Source organism: Halichoeres trimaculatus, unplaced genomic scaffold (genome assembly GCF_033239565.1).
Source record: "Halichoeres trimaculatus isolate MK-OKI-2021-1 unplaced genomic scaffold, fHalTri1.1 fHalTri1_scaffold_7, whole genome shotgun sequence".
Classification (NCBI taxonomy): domain Eukaryota; kingdom Metazoa; phylum Chordata; class Actinopteri; order Labriformes; family Labridae; genus Halichoeres; species Halichoeres trimaculatus.
In genome coordinates, this window is record NW_027437185.1 from 19,445,339 (window position 1) to 19,464,099 (window position 18,761).

General features: G+C 41.9%; 2 protein-coding genes across 4 annotated transcripts; both read left to right on the top strand.

Moving 5' to 3' along the window:
- The first annotated feature begins 715 nt into the window (after window positions 1-715).
- ints5 (integrator complex subunit 5) lies at window positions 716-6,144 on the top strand. The gene is made up of 4 exons (XM_074674871.1): window positions 716-959; window positions 1,913-2,165; window positions 2,567-4,546; window positions 4,689-6,144. Exons 1-4 carry the CDS (start codon window positions 865-867, stop codon window positions 5,406-5,408), a joined length of 3,048 nt encoding a protein of 1,015 aa, XP_074530972.1. The 5' UTR covers window positions 716-864; the 3' UTR covers window positions 5,409-6,144.
- A 521-nt stretch (window positions 6,145-6,665) lies between these two features.
- ganabb (glucosidase II alpha subunit b) lies at window positions 6,666-18,380 on the top strand. Of its 3 annotated transcripts, none has more exons than XM_074674077.1 (25): window positions 6,666-6,767; window positions 7,605-7,706; window positions 7,815-7,923; window positions 8,184-8,311; window positions 8,623-8,802; window positions 8,964-9,029; window positions 10,956-11,013; window positions 11,128-11,206; window positions 11,368-11,464; window positions 11,552-11,732; window positions 11,825-11,978; window positions 12,187-12,422; window positions 12,602-12,728; window positions 12,896-12,975; window positions 13,470-13,610; window positions 13,748-13,844; window positions 13,987-14,088; window positions 14,739-14,982; window positions 15,169-15,233; window positions 15,476-15,552; window positions 15,695-15,769; window positions 15,856-15,969; window positions 16,095-16,204; window positions 16,439-16,539; window positions 16,821-18,380. In XM_074674077.1, exons 1-25 carry the CDS (start codon window positions 6,748-6,750, stop codon window positions 16,928-16,930), a joined length of 2,853 nt encoding a protein of 950 aa, XP_074530178.1. In that variant the 5' UTR covers window positions 6,666-6,747; the 3' UTR covers window positions 16,931-18,380. The 3 variants fall into 3 exon arrangements, with proteins under 3 accessions (XP_074530178.1, XP_074530180.1, XP_074530179.1); XM_074674078.1 differs by lacking the exon at window positions 6,666-6,767 and adding an exon at window positions 6,972-6,991; XM_074674079.1 differs by lacking the exon at window positions 8,964-9,029.
- Window positions 18,381-18,761: the final 381 nt, after the last annotated feature.

Below are 18,761 nucleotides of genomic sequence, written 5' to 3' on the forward strand. Positions count from 1 at the left end.
TTCATCAAACTTTGTAAATGAACTTGCACCAAATATGAAGAGGCGGCTTTTTACATTGTTATGAAATGTATGTGATAAATTTCGAGAAAAAAAGTTTAGTCTTATCTGTAATGACTATTCCTTTTTTAATGAACAAAGAAATTTTTTTTATTTATTTATTTTTTTACTTCTAGAGTACATTTGTCGGAATAGAAGTCTGGACATACCCCTGATTCTGTGCAAAACTGATAACGAGAGCAGTGCTGTGGGAAGCACAGCAGCAAGCCTATACCAATTATTATTATTATTATTATTATTATTATTATTATTATTATTATTATTATTATTATTATTATTATTATTGTTATTATTATTATTATTATTATTATTATTTTCTCTGGGTGTTTATTGCCGGAGTAAAGCACATTGAGCTCACCTTTTCGTGGAATGTGCTTTATGAAATGAGTTGCTTTTGCAATTTGCTGTTACAGTGTGTGATGAAATGAAACGGATTTTTAAAAAGAAAGGGACAAAAAAGACTGAAAGTAATAAAATATTTCTACTTTTAAGTAAAAATCATCCTCGATGAATCTAATGTCTAATCGTAGCTTTTAATTGTTTTAAATGTAATGTAATCACGTATAACGTGGTTTGAATTAACCGTTTGTAGTTGTTACAATTTTTATCCACTAGATGTCCCCAGTGACGTCGGCTATCTTTAAAGGTTTGGCATTTGTACGTTAGAAGAAGTTGTAACATCCGGCTCTGGAGCGCCCTTTTGGTGTAGTTTTGTTCTGAAATTGGACAAAAAAATCAACCATAAACTGTCACATTTGTCAGCGTTGAGGTCCGGGAGCCTAGTAGGGGAATTGATGTGACCTATTGATGCTTAGAGACCAAGCTATGTCTGTGGTGTTTGATGGGAGTCCGCTGAAAGCGATGCAGAGCTCGCACTCTCACACAGGACAGACTGCCCTGAGGTAAGACACAGGAGAGGAAGCTGCTCCTCTGACAGAACAAGTAGACACCGTTTTGACTTGAGTCAGTTTTTTAACGTTGAATCTGTTTAAATCACTGTGAGTTTACCAATGTAGAAGTGCCTATGCAACTAAAACGATCCTCAGGTTCAGCTTAATCGCTAAAAGTTACTGTACTTACAATGGACATCAGGGATACATTAAGTACTTTCCAGCATTTTGATTTTCTTATCCTATTTATGGAAGGAAAACTGAATTACACATGTTGTTGAGCCAAATGTTGTTTTCAGTTGCCTGTATTTCTGGAAAAATCAGTCATAAAATCTCTTCCGAACAAACAGCATTCTAAAACTAATACTACTACTACAATTATGTGTTCTTTTAAAACTTAAGATTATATATGGGGTTTTAAGGGATTCAGTGCAACACTGAATTATTTGCATTGCTTATAGTTTGTTGACTTTCAACAACAGGTTAATTATCCCACACTATCCAATGTTTAAATTTTATAATATTTTTTATGATATATCCTGTTAGATGTTTCTTATTGTTTCTTATTTTTAAGAATTATCAGTTTTATCTTTTTGTTTTATCTCTAGTGCTAAGCATAACAAAAAGAAATCTGATTGGATAAATTAAGGAGAAACAAGCTTTTCTTTTCTGTTTATATTTTGCTGATAATGTGTTCTACTACTACCCTGAGTCTGACATTTTGTCAGGTTTAAACTTGTCTCTACAGATTGGGCTACAGATTGTTGTTGTTGTGGAGGTTTCTGATCACAGTTTATTGGCTTAACATCTGATTGATGGAAAATAAACAGTGAAAATAGTACTTATTCTATTGTTAATTGTGGTTTATGCATAAATCTGTATAGGTGGTCTAAAGAAAAACTCATTCACATAATGTCTTTCACACCACCTTCTGCTTCCACCTAACGCCCCACTTTCACTTGTAGTGCTCAGGAGCTGTCTCAGGAGATCAAGTCCTTCATCAGCGGCATTGACACTGTTCAGGGTCGGAAGCTCAGTGTCCGTGAACATGCTCGCTGTGCCGTGCGTCTGCTGCGCTCAGTCCCTGCCTGCCGAGGTGCTGTGCTGGAGCATCTGAGAGGTGTTTATGATGAGTACGTGTCAGCCTTCCTTCACAGCCTGGAGACGGAGGGTGATGCCAGCGTTGGGGTCAGCTCAAACCTGGAGGACATCATTCAGGTGCAAATTATGTTACAACACTAGCATATGGATTCTTGGTTTTGAGGATTTTCTGTGGCTCGTGTGATAATGAATCTTTATGTTTGAGGGATTCAGACAAAAAGAAAAGTGGGAAATGTTCAAATGTCACACAGGGCTTGAGGAGATTTTGTCAGCATTATTCCAAAACTAAATACCAAAAACATTAAAAAGAGGCAGATTTTAACATTACATCTGGACTTAAGTTAAAACTGCTGTTTCTCTAATTTAAGTTCAGTTATGCTCAATATAATTGCTGAACTGGTCCAGAACTAACAGATCCAGACCCTGCCTAATCTCAACCACCTGAATTTTAGCTTACCTTCATATAAAAACATGTTAAATGGCAGCATATTGATCCCATTATTTCTGTTTTTCTGCAGGAGGTTCATGGGGTGCTTTCAGAGTTCATTCGAATCAATCCCCGGGCTTGGGCCCCTCTGGTATCTGCCTGGGCTGTGGACTTGTTGGGTCAGCTGAGCAGCAAACATGCTGGCCGCAGGGTGGCCCCACACTCTTCTAGCCTCAATGAGCTGCTGCAGCTCTGGATGTCCTGTGCTGCCACCCGGTCCCTGATGGAGGCCTATTCCCAGTGTTTGGCTGCCATGCTGGCCTGGTGTCCAGACGCCTGTGTGGATGCACTGTTGGACACCTCAGTTCAGCATTCTCCGCACTTTGATTGGGTGGTAGCTCATATTGGCTCTGCCTTTCCAGGAACTATCATCAGCCGAGTCTTGGCATGTGGACTCAAGGATTTCTGCTCTCATGGCACAAAGGACCAGGGGCTACCGGTGATGGGAGTGGAAAAAGGCAGCAGGGTGCCCAAGATTGGCTCAGTAGTGGGAATTCTCGGACACCTTGCAGCCCACCACTCAGACAGCATCAGGAAGGAGCTGCTCAGGATGTTTCAGGAAAGTTTGAGCCCGTCAAGCCCTCTATCTCCAACTTCATCCTCAACGTCTTGGGAGAGTTCACCTCAACTCCGTCGTGCGGCAGTGCCTTTCTTGCTGCAGCTAGCTGCGATGTCCCCCAACCTCTTTGGTGCTGTGTCTTCAGAGCTGGTAGAGCTGCTACGCCCTCCTGTCTTACTCCAGCTGCAGGCCCTGCTGCAAGGCCTCCCCAGAGAGGAGCTCGATAATATGCTGGGCCTGGCTGTTCACCTCATTAGCCAGAGTCCATCAGGGGGGGCCCGTGTCCTCCGGTTTCTGGCTGACACAGCTACACCAGCCTCCGTCATTATTTCTGGCCCTACACCCTCCCCTCATGAAGGAGTAAGAGAAGGTTGTGATCGTCTCCTACAGATGCTGCTCCTGCATCTTCACAAGCTGGTCTTTAACCGCTCTGATGGGAGTGAAGTAAACCCCCTTCACTTTGCGTCTTCTCAGCCTCAGAGAGTTATCCCCTTCCTGGAAGAGCTGCAGTCTCACATAGGTGAGCTCTGTGCAGAGACCCTGAGACTTGAGAGGAAGCGTCACCTCTGGCTTCACCAGCTGCTGTGTCTGCTGTCTGTGTATGGAGGTCCGAGCGTGGCCACTGAGGCCCTTTGCCAGCTGCTAACACAGGCCCGCAACCCAGAGGAACTGGCTTTGGCCTGGCAGCTCCACACCACGCTCTCCTCTTGCATGGCCGGACTCATTCCTGCTGCTGTAACTCGCTGTGTAGCTCAGATCCATACTCACACTCTGGGGCCCAGGCATCTGAGGCAGTTGCTGCTTAACCTTGCTGCAGCCATCCAGAGTCAGGATGAAGAGAGAAGAGGGACAGCTGCAGGTGCCCAGTCCTCCATGGCCATCCAGGTGGGCTCAGCGGTCTCTGGTAACCTCCATGATTTTGCCCCTCTCCTCCTTCATGGTGATCCAGCTGTGTCTCATGCTACAGTGCGCCTCCTGTCCTGTAGCCCACTCCCTCGCACTTCCTCTCCAGCTCAACTGCTCCTACTCTCCAGGGCTTCTGTATCTCATTTCTTTTTGGTGCTGCGGAGGAGAGGGGAAGTGGGCAAAGTGGGGAGAGATGGGGGACAGGCAGCGGAGGCAGTCAACTGTTCAGTCCTTCTCCTCTCTCGTTTGGCAGCGTATTCTCCACTCACACTTAAAGCCGTGCTTCAGCAGCTAGTGGAGGGAGCGCTCCATAAAGGTAATGCTGATCTGTTTGGAGGGGAAGCCACTGATATGTCTGGTGCTCCTATTACCGCGCCCTCTGTGTCCCCTGATCTCGGAGCCTCTCTGCTGGATGTCAACTGCAGGTTTGGTACCACAGTCAACTTTTCTGGTAGCGTGTGGTCAGTTTTTCACGCAGGAGTGATTGGCAAGGGGCTGAAGGTCCGCACTTCCAGGCCGTTACACGACCCATCTGGGGTCACCCAGGTGAGTTACGGTATTTAAACAGAGCATTTAAAGCAACACATATACATTCAGATACATTTATATACTGTGTGTTGGTGTGTTATGTGCAGCAGCTTGAAAATACTAAAACTATATTTTTACCTTCATCTTCTCTCCTTTGTAGAACATACAGTCTCTTCTGTGCGTCATAGTTCAGTGTTGCAGCTCCTCTGGTCTCAATGGCTCCATCAATGGCTCACGGGCACCATCCGACCCTGACGAGCCATTACCCATCAACGCAGAGGCAGCCAAAGTTGTGGCCGTAACATTGGTGGAAAACATTTGTCCGGATGTTGCAAACAGCGAGCTGTCCTGGCCCCCAGAAGAGCATGCCCGCACCACGGTGGAGCGAGACATCCACATCCGGCGGTGCTTTGAGGCCCACCCTGTGCTATTCCCTCTACTCCAGGTGGTGGCAGCTGGACGCCCGGCTCTCTGCTACTGCTCTGCTGTGCTCAGGGGCCTCCTTGCAACTCTGCTGGCTCACTGGGAGTCTTCTCGTGAGGTGTTGTCTACAGACTCCCCATGGCACCTCCAGGTCTCCTGCCTCCTGGTGTCCTGCATGGGAGAGGGTCAGCTCCTGCCTCCGATCCTGGCCAATGTCCATGAAGCCTTCCCCCACATCACTCCCTTTGAAGTGAGGCTGCTGCTCCTGGCTGTGTGGGAGTATGTGAGGGGCAATGGGCCCATGCCTCAGAAGTTTGTCTTCAGCTCAGAGAGGGGTCTGTTTTGCAGGGATTTCTCACGGGACGGTGACGTAGCAAGATATGTGGCTCCAATTCACAGCGTCCTGCATAAAAACATTGATAGATTGGGACATTTGTGCTGGCGATTTCAGCTCTAACAGGAAATGAGGAAAGAACTGTGAGCAGCAAGTGACAGGAAGTAAACACAGTAAAAAAGACGAAGAAGTATGTTACATTGCTCCAGGAAGTGGACTGCAAAGTTGCCATCACTGTACTTAAGTTTGAGTGAAGTTTAGCTCTGTGGACACGTTTACTTTCTTTTTGTACCATATTTTAAGACAATGTTCCTGACTGACTCTTTAAGTTCAAAAGATAAGGGGGACAAGCTGACACACATTGTACTATGTTCATACCAAAACTGATCCACACAGAAGCGCCCTGTATGTCATCTTAGTTAGGAAGTACATCTCATCTCATCTCTGCTAAATCATTTGGGTGATGTTCGTAAAACCAGACTGTTTTTTTCCAGATTGTTCACATCCTAATTTTGCTTAAAAAACATGGGGTAAATTGTTTTTCATATGCATAAGCATTTTTTTCAACCATTTTAATGAATAAATCTTAGTTTTGACCTTAGATGTGTGTAGGTGCTGATACTTCAGATTCATTTTTATTAGCTAAGTGTTTGGACTATACAAGGAATCTGCAAAGTCTTGTCCTGTTTCTTTTTCAAACTGCAAGGTCAATGAACTTGAATATATAACTGTTTTTACATATTATCACCATCAACTGTAGAGATCAATACAATGCAAGAGCTAAATCCCGAGCATTTGCTCTAATGAGGGGTCTAAATCCTTGCTTGTGTTTTAGGTTGCTTTGTACAAAAGCATCAGCGAAATTAATCGTAGAGTTGAAATTACATTCAGAAAATGAGGTAATCAGGATTAGTTTTAGAACCTCATAACTTTGACTTTTAGCCTAGTTTAAGTGCAAGTCTCATTTTATTTTATTTATTTATTTATTAATTTATTATATTTCTTGGGTAGTGTCACACTTCCTTTTTCCTGGAAGAAAAGGGCCTTCATATAACAGATTCATTTCGTCAGATTTGTTTGGACACTGGTTTCTTTCTCAGTGAACACGTGTTTTCATCACTAAGACCTTGCATTGGTTGAAAATCCCTCCCGTGCTTTCAATGTGGGACAAATCCAAGAGAAATGTGTACTTCACTGACTGGAGCTTCGCGATGACGTGTCCATGCTTGAGAGGATAAATATTCCTCCATCCCCTCTTTAGTATCAACCAGATTAAAAATATATATGTTACACTCTTGAAAAAATAATGATGACCGTGAATGTCCAGTTCCGAATACTTCAATTATTTCTGTAATATTTGTTTTACCAAAGTAAATATTTGGGTCAGTTCTTGAGAATCTTACTTTTTTACGATCTTTGTTGCGGACTGAAATGGGCGGAGTCAAGAGAGAGCATAATCAAGATGGCCACCTTCACTGAAAGGTAAGACAAAGCAGGTCCGCTCTTTCATCGTAAATTCATCTTCTGTTTGATACATTATCGGCGTCCGCACCGGCCGAGCTCATTGCTGTGGGAACACACTAGATAACCTGAGCTAGCAAGCTTCTTGTTTCGGGATTTAACGGCCACAAACAGGAAAAGTCCAGATCCCCTCAATTGAATTAGCGGCTTGACAGGCTGCCTGTTCTGTGCCTGTTGTCAGCAAGGTTAGCCCGGTGCCTTGATCAATGGGGTTATTTACGATGACACTGCTGTCAAACAACCAGACGTTAGCGCCCGTTAGAAATGAGAGAATCAGGTGTCAAACATATCGTGTGTGTCTATTTACTTGCAATTTCTTTAGCATTTCCGACTATATGCTAGCCACATTTAGCCCATATTAGCTGAAACGTTAGCTAACTAATGCTATCTCTTGGCATCAATTCAACTACATCACATTACCAAACTTTGAATGACATGAATTAAAGTAATAAGCATTCACGCTTAGTGCCCAGTATGAAAGGAACTGTAAGAAGCGACATCGATGTGCTTATATGCTCATTGTGTGGTTGCTGCAGGATGAGGAAACGGAAATTTGTGTAGCGGCTTGCGACGTTTTCTGCCTCTACCGTTCACTCGTAGACACACTAGTATTCACCGCAACAGAGAGATCAAAGTCCGGTCGGTGCACGTTTAACTCCCGTTTGCACGCTGTAGTTTGACCTGTAGTTTGGACATGTATTTGGCTGTTACTTGACCTTTTTCAAACTGAAGAAGTGAGTAGCTTTTACCCCTCACCAGAGCTCATATTGTTTCTTGGGTTTTTTGTTGTCTTTTTAGGATGGCAACTGTCTTGGTTCTTTGGCTGGCTGTGTGCCTCAGCGGGACATGGGCAGTGGACAGGGGGAACTTTAAGACCTGTGACCAGAGTGCCTTCTGCAAGTGAGTAAAAACAAATTGAGAAAACGCAGTGACTAATTTACTTTAAGCCTTGCAAAGAAATGGACACCGTTTCTAATGAATCACTGATGTCCACTTAACTCGAAACAGGCGTCAGCGAGCGATAAAGCCCGGTGAGTCTCCCTATCGAGCCTTGCTGGAGACCATGGAGTTGACAAACTCTAGACTTACTCTGCAGCTCATCAATGACAACAACAAGGTAAATCCTACGTAGAGAAGCAAGTCACAGTGGGTAAGTGCTCGTCATAGCAGCACGACCTCCCACTTTTGATCTCTTTTCCCTCTGGTATTAGATCAAAATTTCGAAAATGGCAAGTGCAGTTCTGATCAGAACAACTTGGCTGAACCAGTTGGCTGAGCTCTCTGTAGTGTAAATGTGATGATAATGAAGTTCATCCTCATCTTCCCTTCCACTGCCATCCTTCTATCCTCAAACATCTCCCTCTTTCTCTGTCTCAGGTTCGTCTGCTGCTGGAGCTCTACCGTCTCCAGGGGAACATGACAAGGGTGAAGATTAATGAGCTGAAGCCGCTGAAGCCTCGCTATGAGGTCCCAGACGTGCTCATCAGGGAGCCACCTACAGAGCCGTAAGTAAACTAATATATCGGGGGAAAAAAACACTGAAACAGTTATTGTGAAAAGTCTGTTGAGTTCAACATTTTTCTCTAATAAAGTGACACAAACAGGAAAAAATGGTTGATAAAATAAGAAGTGAAACTCTAAATATTACATTTTTGGTGAAGCAGAAAAAAAGACAAGCTGAGAAACTTTATCACTGAGGATTATGATTTGTTAAAGATAGGTGAACTAAAGAAGTTAGTGAATATAAGTTAAATTCATCTTAACCCTTTCTGAACCAGAACCTCACCTTTTCCTCCCTTCTGCCTCTCTGTCTCAGCATGTCCCTCCTGTCTCAGGATGAGAACGGAGTGGTCCTGTCCCTGGGGGCCGAGTCTCAGAGGGTCATCGTCAGTGCCCGGCCATTCAGGCTGGACATCATGGAAGGCCGAGAAGTGCTGATGTCGCTGAACTCCCGCGGCCTGCTGGCCTTTGAGCACCTGAGGATGCGCAAGGACACGTGAGAAACCACGCATGCACACATGTTTAAATGCCAGCCCTCTCTTTTTAATCCACATCTTCACTCAGTGGATGATTTCTGTTTTTGTTCCCATGAAATGGTTTGTTTTTTGAGTACTGTCTCTGACTCGTTGTTCTGTCCTCTTCTCCCTATCATCCTAGTTTCTCCTATAAAGTAACTAGCACAGTGGCTAGCGTGTGGGATAATGTCAAGAGGGTATTCTCTAGGTAAAGACCCTTAAGATTTGTAAGTGTGTATTCTGTCCCTTGTGCTAATGCTGCCAGTAGTGACAAAAATGTAGGGACTCCCATCACACTGAGTACAGTATTTACTCTAAGTTAATGTGAATGAGAGAGAAGAGTGTGGTTGAGTGTATGCATGTTGGTGTTTAATTTAATCCAGATTGAAGGGGTCAGTTTAGCCCCCTGTTATCATCCTCATTCTTTTAAAGGATCATCCAAAAAATAAGCCTCTTGTAGAGTATTGTGATTTTTTTTGTCTTATTTCATGAAACAAAGAAAAATCATCCCGATCAAAACAAAGAAAAACTAAACCTGAATGATGTGGGTTTATCTTTCTCCACCACTGATTTAACTCTGCCCTGCTCTCTGGTCAGTTCAGTGTCTTGTTAACTTAATCCAGCACCTACATAGGTGGTCACTATCAGAGCTAACACTGCACCTGCATGACTGAATGTGTATGTAACCAGTTATACTGACAGAGATGATGTCTAACTTCTATAGGTGGAGATATAGGGCTGGCTGTGGAGCCACTTTGGCTGGAGAAAAAAGCAGTGCTTTTCTCTTTTAACACACATGTGGTCTAAGTCCCACCTAACAGTTTGTGTTACCTGTGCTGCTAGTTTTTTTTCTGAGTAGTTTCTAAACCAAACAGCAACATCTCTCTTTGTGGTTATGCTTTAGTTTGCATTTCATATGTGGATGTTTCCTGCAGCTCCTTTTGACGAGTAGAGCCATACTGTCATTCTTTTAGGAAAAAAACTGCTACTGTTTTTGGTTTACAAATTTCTGGCTTAAAGCTAAAAACCTTTGAAATATCAGTGTTTGGATTTGGTCAGCAGCTTTGTATAAGACTCTGTTTGAGTCTTAAAAATGATGTGCTGTGATTTGTTACCGCTATTATTTTGACCTTCTATTATTTAGCGCTGCATTAAAGGATGACCTCTATTATTTTGGAATGAAAGCTTTTGTGACATGCAGGTCTCAACAGAGTTAGTTTACCTGGTATGTTTGAAAGGAACTTAATCACTTCAAAATCTGCTCTGGGTCTTGGATAGTTCGTGGATAGTTCTTCTGCATGTGTTCTAGGAAAAAGGAGGTGTTTGTTTGTTGATGTCTCTTGAATCGTTTGTGGCAGGAGGCTTTGGAAATGAAAGAGAATGTGACAATGTGTTCCTGCAAACCATCTCCAAAATGCTCTTTAGGGCTATTGGATTACAGACATATCAGAACCTACTGGCCATAAGTACACAAGTCTGCAGGGCTTGTGCAGCTGCTGCCCACCTTTAACATGGAAAAAGGAAATGTGAACTGAAAAGATAATATTGTGTGCGTTTATGTTGTGAGGAAAAAACACGGCGCCATGTTTTTCTGCTGAAATGGGATTATGGCATAACAGGCTTTTCAAACACAACTTGGCTTCATTGCTTCCTGCAAGTTTGTTGTAGCGGAACCCGCTTCATATCCAAGTGTTTGACTTTCAAATTTAAGCTTGTCATGTTGATGAGTCTTTGGTGTAAAGCCTGGCCTTCATTGCACCATGTATTTAGGGAATCCACCAAGTGCCTCTGTGGTTCTGCTTGGGACCTTGTGGGTGTTACATTGTCACATCCTCGAGAGGCCTTGTCCCATGATGCTTAGCTTCAAATAGCCACAAGGTTGGGAGTTGCTCAGTCTCCTTTGTCATTAGAATTCAGTAACAGAGCCCACATAGAGCATTAGTTAGACATCCTTGTAGAGTCAGGGGCATTCGCCAACCTCCCCATTTGTATGTCTTTTTTGTCATTGTGTGATTACACTTTTTACATATTTTATTATGCATCACAAGATGGGATGACTTAGTAGAAGAGCTTCATCCTTTCCTTTTCTCTTATTCTTCTCACCTCTCTCCCCATTCTTTATGCGATGGAGTAGTCAGGCAGACCCAGAGGGGGAGAAGAAAGAGGAGGCTGACCCAGCAAACCAGGCCGAGGTACAACACACCCTCCGCTTCCTCTTCTTCTCTTCATCTCGAAAAACTGCTTTATTGCTGAGTCTGCCTTTGCGTACTTCATTTACGTGACTGTCCTTTTGGTTTTCTTGTCAGAAAGTAGAAGAAGAAGAGAAGGATGAAGATGGGATGTGGGAGGAGACATTTAAGTCGCACTCTGATAGCAAACCTAATGGTAAGTGCTCATGATGATTTGGCTATAATCAGAGAGAAATCTTGTTCTTATTTCAAGTTTCATTCAATGAAATACTCCTATCTATGTTTCCTTTTTAAAATTTCGGCTGCTCTCTGACTTTTTTTTCGTTCTCTAACTATTGTTTTGTCCTCACCTCCCAGGTCCGTCTGCTATTAGTTTAGATTTTTCATGGCCAGGTGTGGAGCATGTCTATGGCATTCCTGAACACGCAGACAACCTCAGGCTCAAAACAACAGAGTGAGTGTCAATAAGAGATGATGGATTTTTCTTTTACTTTTTCATAAAGCATGTTGGGTTGGATAAAGTCTAGTTTCTCTGTTTCAGTAATGGAGACCCTTATCGACTCTACAACTTGGATGTGTTCCAGTATGAGCTGTATAACCCTATGGCTCTTTATGGCGCTGTCCCAGTCATGTTGGCCCACAACACACAGAGGACCACAGGCATCTTCTGGCTTAATGCTGCTGAAACCTGGGTTGATATTAGCTCCAACACAGCTGGGAAGGTTAGTTGGCTTTTATTTCTCTGTTATATTTCCAGTGACTGTGTTTTGCTTAAAGAAGCTTCACCAACTCCTGCACTTTTTTCTCTCTTCAGACTGTGTTTGGGAAAATGTTGGATTATGTGCAGGGCTCCAGTGAGACGCCACAGACAGATGTGCGTTGGATTTCTGAAAGTGGCATCATTGACGTTTTCATCATGCTTGGACCGACACCCAAAGATATCTTCTCTCAGTACGCCTCTCTCACAGGTAAGAAGATGAGCTGTGGGCTGTTCTACTGATCATGCAGTGCTTTCTTTCCGAAGTCAGAGACTTCACTCCTCAGTTTTAGGTCTTTCAGCGTTCCTACATTAGCCAACAAAGCTGAAGTCAAAACAATGTTTGAACCAGTTTTAATTCTCGTATCATTTGTCTTAACCCTTTAAGATTTAGTCATTCCTCTTATGTTGTCCCACAGGCACTCAGTCTTTCCCTCCCCTGGCTGCTCTGGCCTACCACCAGTGTCGCTGGAACTACAATGACCAGGAAGATGTGCAGGCAGTGGATGCAGGCTTTGACGAGCATGACATCCCCTATGATTTTATCTGGCTCGACATTGAGCACACAGATGGAAAGCGCTACTTTACTTGGGATCCACACAAGTTTGCAACTCCAAAGGAGATGCTGCAGGGTCTCTTGGATAAGAAACGCAAGGTAAAGATTCAAAATAACCCAACAGCACTGTACGAGCAGACGACTAAAAGATGCATCATCTTATGGGGTTTTCCCTCCACTTTCCACACTCTTCATCCATTGATTCAGTGGACTGCAAATCCTTGAAATGGCTGATTTAATTTTAAAAACCTTTTGTAAATTTTCCTTTCTTTTTATAGATGGTGGCTATTGTGGACCCTCATATTAAAGTAGACAGCAACTACAAGATCCACAATGAAATCCGTTCCCGGGGTTTCTACATTAAGAACAAAGATGGTGGAGATTATGAGGGTTGGTGCTGGCCAGGTAAGAGACTCAAAACGCTACATCGGCCATCATAAAAATGATCATAAATTAATGTAAAAACCTGTTTTTTATTTATTTATTTTTTTACTGTTTTAATGCTGCTCTTTTTTGTCGTCAGTAATTTTTTTCTTTTCTTCCTTTTTCTCCCGGGGATGGCTGATTTCTAGGTAGTGCTGGCTATCCTGATTTCACCCGTGCAGACATGAGAGCATGGTGGGCAAGTCAGTTTGCATACGACCAGTATGAGGTGAGTCTAAAGGTTACTTCTCAGTGTCAGAAATACAAATAGGATTAGGGTTTTTGCTGCTGCTGCTTGCCAGCTGACTAAAATTGCAGATAATGTTTGATTGGATGGATGTATTTGCTTTCTCTGGGGACTAAGACCCCTTGAAGTAAATCTGTTTACTCAACAGAGATATTGTTGTATAACTCTCTGCTTGGGGTGCAGTGTTACTATCCTGCTCATGTCAAAGTACAGACAACAATAGGCTGAGGAAATATTTCAGTTTCAAGGGAAAGCTATTCATTCTGAAAGTGGAAATGTCTCTCTTTTAAAAAAAGTCTCTCATCGTGGCTAACAACTGCAACTTTAGTTCCTGCTAGTGTTCAGATGAACTTTAAGGCATGAAAAGCCAAAAATAAGACAATTTCCTTTGTGTCATCATATGTTTATGAATTCCTTTTTCTATGTGATTGATCTGATCTTGAGGCTCATATTTTGACTCTTTGCTCACCATCCAGGGCTCCATGGAGAACCTCTATACTTGGAATGACATGAATGAGCCCTCTGTCTTTAATGGGCCAGAGGTTACTATGCACAAGGATGCAGTGCACGGAGCTTGGGAGCACCGAGACGTGCACAACATCTACGGTTTCTATGTGGTGAGTCCACACCAATGTTTTCCTTTAGATTGCTTTGTGAGCAATAGAAAATTATTTTTATATGATTCACTTTTCTGTCTTCGGTGAGATAAACAAACTCCCATTGCTCAAACGATTGCTCTTTATACGACCTGCAGCAAATGGCCACAGCTGAGGGTCTCATCCAGAGGTCAGGAGGAGTTGAGCGACCCTTTGTCTTGACCAGAGCCTTCTTTGCTGGGTCACAGCGCTATGGTAAGACTATTACAGATTTAATATGCAGCATCGGTTTACACTGTTTTTCCTGTTTTGTTTGTTTCCTTACAACCATCATTAGCAACAGGGAAATCATGGGATTTTTAATCCAGAGTAAAGAAAGTGTATGTTGCGGTCCTAGGTGCTGTATGGACTGGAGATAACGCTGCTGAGTGGGACCATCTGAAGATTTCCATCCCCATGTGTCTGAGCCTGGGCCTGGTGGGAATATCTTTCTGTGGTGGTGAGTGTAAACAGGCTTTGGTTTGTAAGCCCATGGAGCATTTTTCTCTTGATTCAGCCAAAAATAACCATGTGCTGAATAATTTTGGGCTGAATTTCAAACTGACTTTGTATTTTTAAATTGCTTCTATTAAAAAAAAAAGATGGTATATTATGGGAAGTTGAACTCAATGCTGTGAGGGAAGACAGAAGCTACTACAGATGCCCTGCTGTAACTGATCTTACCAGCAATATTTGTACAATACAATACAACTAATACAATATTTGTGAGGTTAGGAGTCAGCTGTCTTTATTTATAAAGATGAATATTGTAACCTTTTCATTACTCTCATTAACATCTGAAGAAGGGAGAAATCTTTAAACTTAAAATAATTTGACTTTGAGACCTGCCAAAGTGTTTTTTGACATTGATATTAAAAGTTTCCCTGATCAACTACATGTGTGACCACAATGAGCACAAGGTGGTTTTGTTGCAGTAACATGTTCCCCTCTGGGATCAATTATGTATTTCTGATTCTGATGTAACATGTATCAGTATGAAGTCCATATTTGCCATTTGACTCAGACAGAGCTGATGTTGTGTTAAGCTGCTGTTCTTTCAGTGACGTTATGTTTTTATTTGGCCTCACCCTGACCTCATCTGTCTCGTAGCTGACGTCGGCGGATTCTTTAAGTCACCAAACACTGAGCTGTTGGTGCGTTGGTACCAGACAGGGGCTTACCAGCCATTCTTCAGAGCTCATGCTCACCTGGACACACCTCGCCGTGAGCCCTGGCTATTTGGCCCAGAAAACACTGCACTGATCCGTGAGGCTGTGCGCCAGCGCTACACTCTTCTGCCTTACTGGTACCAGCAATTCTACAGCGCACATCACACTGGAGAGCCCGTTATGAGGTGAGGTTTGAAGTTACTGCAGATTTGTCTGTATATTTTGATGCACATAAATTGAATTGTTACATCATGTTTTTAGCCAAACTTGGGCATGTCTTGTAAAAAGATGGTTAATCTTCCTGTCAAGTACTGAACTTCAGTTATTATTTATGATTATTGTTGTTGCTTACATGTACGTATTTGTTGCAGACCGCTGTGGGTGGAGTATCCTCAGGATACAGCTACTTTTGCTCTGGATGACGAGTTCTTGATCGGTGAGTTGAAAAACACTATCACTGAAAAATGTTCACTTCCTTTTTTCAACAGATCTATCAAGATATGCTATTAGTCCAAATCTGGGCACATTCATTATTTAACTGTGAACTGTTGCTGTGGTATTGTGATGAAATATGGTGACTACATGCATTAAGTGTAGGAATAAAAACTTGAAATCAGATGCTACAGCATGGCTGAAAATAAATATCTGATACACTGAGGTTATAAAATTCTGCTGCAGGAAGAGACTTGTTGGTACATCCAGTTACTGAGGAGGGAGCCAGGGGAGTCACTGCCTATCTGCCTGGTAAAGATGAGGTAAGAGGACTCAGGACAGACTTTTTCACATCTTAAAGATGGCTTTTGTCTGCTGTGGGTTCAAATTGATATTTACTAGGCATGGTGAGAATTAGATAACTTCAGACTTAAAGAAACATATGAACTTTCCTTTGCTTCTCAGATCTGGTTTGACGTCCACACTTTCCAGAAGCACAATGGTGCCCAGAACCTTTACATCCCTGTGACCATGAGCTCTGTAAGACACACATGTTCCATCAATTAAGAGTTTTCATTCTTTCTCTCTCCAACTAGTTTTGATATGAAGCTCTGACTTCTTTTCAGATCCCAGTGTTCCAGCGCGGTGGCTCCATTATTCCCAGGAAGCTCAGAGTTCGCAGGTCCTCCACTTGTATGGAGCATGATCCCTACACCTTACATGTGGCTCTTAACCCTCAGGTAACTCAAGTGTAGGAAGAAAAAACTGACAGCTGCCAAACACAAATATTAGTCACTGCTATACTGACGTGTGTATATTGATCTTGATTGTGTTTCTTAAGTGCTTCAACCTTTTTATCTGACAGAGAACTGCAGTGGGTGAACTTTACATTGATGATGGCCACACTTTTAACTATGAGAAGAGGGAGTTCATCCACAGAAGACTTTCCTTTGCCAACAACATCCTTTCATCGATGTGAGTGATGAATGCTGTTTTTATGTTGAATAAGAGGTGGTAATCTGCCTCAGTGTTTTTATATAAAGCAGATCTTCATGTGTCATAGAAATGTGATCCAAAAAAGTTTTCTGATAATGAAAGATACAGAAAACAGCATTGTTATAGTATACAAATAATAACAGAGTTATTATACAGTCATAGCTTTATTTGTGCTATAAAACATTTTAATCCATGTTTCTGCCTGGCTCACAGTAATCTGGCTCCAGATGCACAGTTTTCCACCCAATCCTGGATTGAACGAATTGTCATACTGGGAGCCAGTAAGCCCAGCATGGTAACCCTGAGGACTGCTGGTAAGTGAATTAAAAAACTACATACTCATTCCTCCAGATTTTTTTTGTATCACCTTAAGAGCTACTATTGCCACAACACAGACTTATTAAGATTATAACACCAGATGTTTTTTCTTTAGTGAAGTATTTTCTCTCTGTCTCTTATTTAAACTTCACCCCCGAGGTTACAGTGAACTTCCTCTCCTCTATTCTTTTACTTTCGGTTACATGAAATTTCATTTTACAAACCTTTTCTCCCATCAAAGGTTCACACTCTCTAACACTCTCTCTCTGTTTTGCAGTTGGTCAGGAGAGCCAGGTAGAGTTCGAGTTTGACGCTTCCATGTCTGTGTTGACGCTTCGTAAGCCAGGTATGAACGCAGGAGAAGACTGGACCGTGACACTTCAGTAACAACATTGGCAGAAGATGAAGAGGAGGAGAATATGATTAACTGGACTGAGCAGGAGAGAACAGACATGAGGCGCTGATACTGACAACTAACTAAATTCAATCAAAAACATGGAAAATAAAGAACATGAACACACTTACATAAACACTGGTCAAGTTTCAGTCCATTCACACATAGACATAAATCATGTAGAGCTGTTAGTAGAGTTGAGCCATATAATGTCTCTGCCATGTCTCTTTTGTGTTCAGTCACACTGTATTACCTGATAGAAAGGGTTCCTGCTAGTGATTAATTATTTTTTGTCACATTTTAAAACAAAAACAGTCAGTCCAATCATCGTAGTAATTCATCTTTGGGTTTTAGAAAGAAAACATTGGGGCACTTGTTTTTTGTTTTGTTATGTTTTGTTATGTTTTTTTAATCACTTTGTCTGCTGAAGAGGAAAACTCACTCTGTGAGACTTGTCACTGTTTAAAATGAAGGTTCACAGTCAAAGCACATGCTCCACCTGCTGGTGATTCCCTGCACCTGTTTCTGACTCTGCTAAAAAAAAATCCATTCCATTTATTTCAAGCAAAGCACTTCAGTCAATTTAATCTCAACCCATTCTTAAGTCATGCTACATTTCACTCATTTGGGGAGGTATTGCCAACAATCAGCTTTGTGGCTCTATGAAAAAAAACTACTTGAATCTTATTGAAGCCACAAAACAGAAATGAATCATCATCTCCTTTACCATTCCTTTCCTGTCCATTCTTGTTTGGCCTGTTGTTGAATTTCTGACGAATCTGTGTGCATGGAAACTATTTACCATCCCTGTTCCACAGTGGAAGTGGCCAGGGTGTTAAACTGCTGCACTTTGTAACGGAGCTTTTTCACCTGTTTCTTTGGGCTAACTTGGCAATGGGAATCACTTCAGGGGAGAAACCACTGATGTTTGTGGATTACCCTGTCGATGTGCTTTCTTTGTTTTATTGAGTTTATTTTTCCCAGCATTATTTACTAGGTTATTTTTAATGCACTTGAGGAAGATAGAGGATTTAAAGGTTGTTTAGATTAATGTGTTACTAATGTCAGGACAAAGCAGGATTTCCAGTTTTTCATCTGGTTCTAGTTCGCTAAATTAACCCCTCATAAAGTGATTTACTATTGAATATCCATTTTCTTCAGGGATAAACACTTAATGCCCACTGATCAGACATAATTCTTTAAATGAATCTTGGGAGACTGCGTTGTGTCCTGACCAGTCCACTCATCTGTACCTTTTAGGATTTTGTTTTTGTACAAGTTTGTCTCCTTGATTGTTTTTATGATCATAAATGTACATTTTGCTTCAGTTTTGTTGATGATGGCTTAAATGGAAGAAAGAGAAGTGAAGGAACAAACTTTGGCTGTCAAAGTTGTCAGATGTACTCAAATGATGAGACCAAGTGAAAATAAAGTTGACCAAATTCAAAAAAGAAGCCTCTGGTTTTGAATTTTTAGCTTTTGATTTTTGGGACATGGTTTTCAGTTTTTTTTAAAGACACTGAGGTTTAAAAAACACGTTTTGGGAGGGCTATCACTACAAAGACTTCATTTTATCACTTTTGCAGCTTTCCTGCTATTATAGTATGTTTCGAACAGTTCCACGTCAAGTAAATAATTAAATTGAGCCGCAAGAACTCATATTGAGTTTGCTGAAACCAAGTTGAAATGAAGGAGTAAAATTTCGATGGGGTTGTCATCAGAAATCGATATTATGAAAACTAATAAATAAATAAATAAACAGTTACAATTCTTTATAATTAATTGCCAAAGTCAGCTTGGTATGACTGTATTACAGTATGGGGT

Excerpts from the sequence above, each read along its gene's own strand:
- ints5 (XM_074674871.1), top strand. The coding sequence starts at position 865 with ATGCTTAGAGACCAAGCTATGTCTGTGGTGTTTGATGGGAGTCCGCTG. Across the intron at positions 960-1,912 it reads ACAGGACAGACTGCCCTGAG|TGCTCAGGAGCTGTCTCAGG; the intron begins GTAAGACACAGG and ends TTTCACTTGTAG. Across the intron at positions 4,547-4,688 it reads ACCCATCTGGGGTCACCCAG|AACATACAGTCTCTTCTGTG; the intron begins GTGAGTTACGGT and ends TCTCCTTTGTAG.
- ganabb (XM_074674077.1), top strand. The coding sequence starts at position 6,748 with ATGGCCACCTTCACTGAAAG. Across the intron at positions 12,729-12,895 it reads TGAGGGTTGGTGCTGGCCAG|GTAGTGCTGGCTATCCTGAT; the intron begins GTAAGAGACTCA and ends GCTGATTTCTAG. Across the intron at positions 15,970-16,094 it reads ATGTGGCTCTTAACCCTCAG|AGAACTGCAGTGGGTGAACT; the intron begins GTAACTCAAGTG and ends TTTATCTGACAG.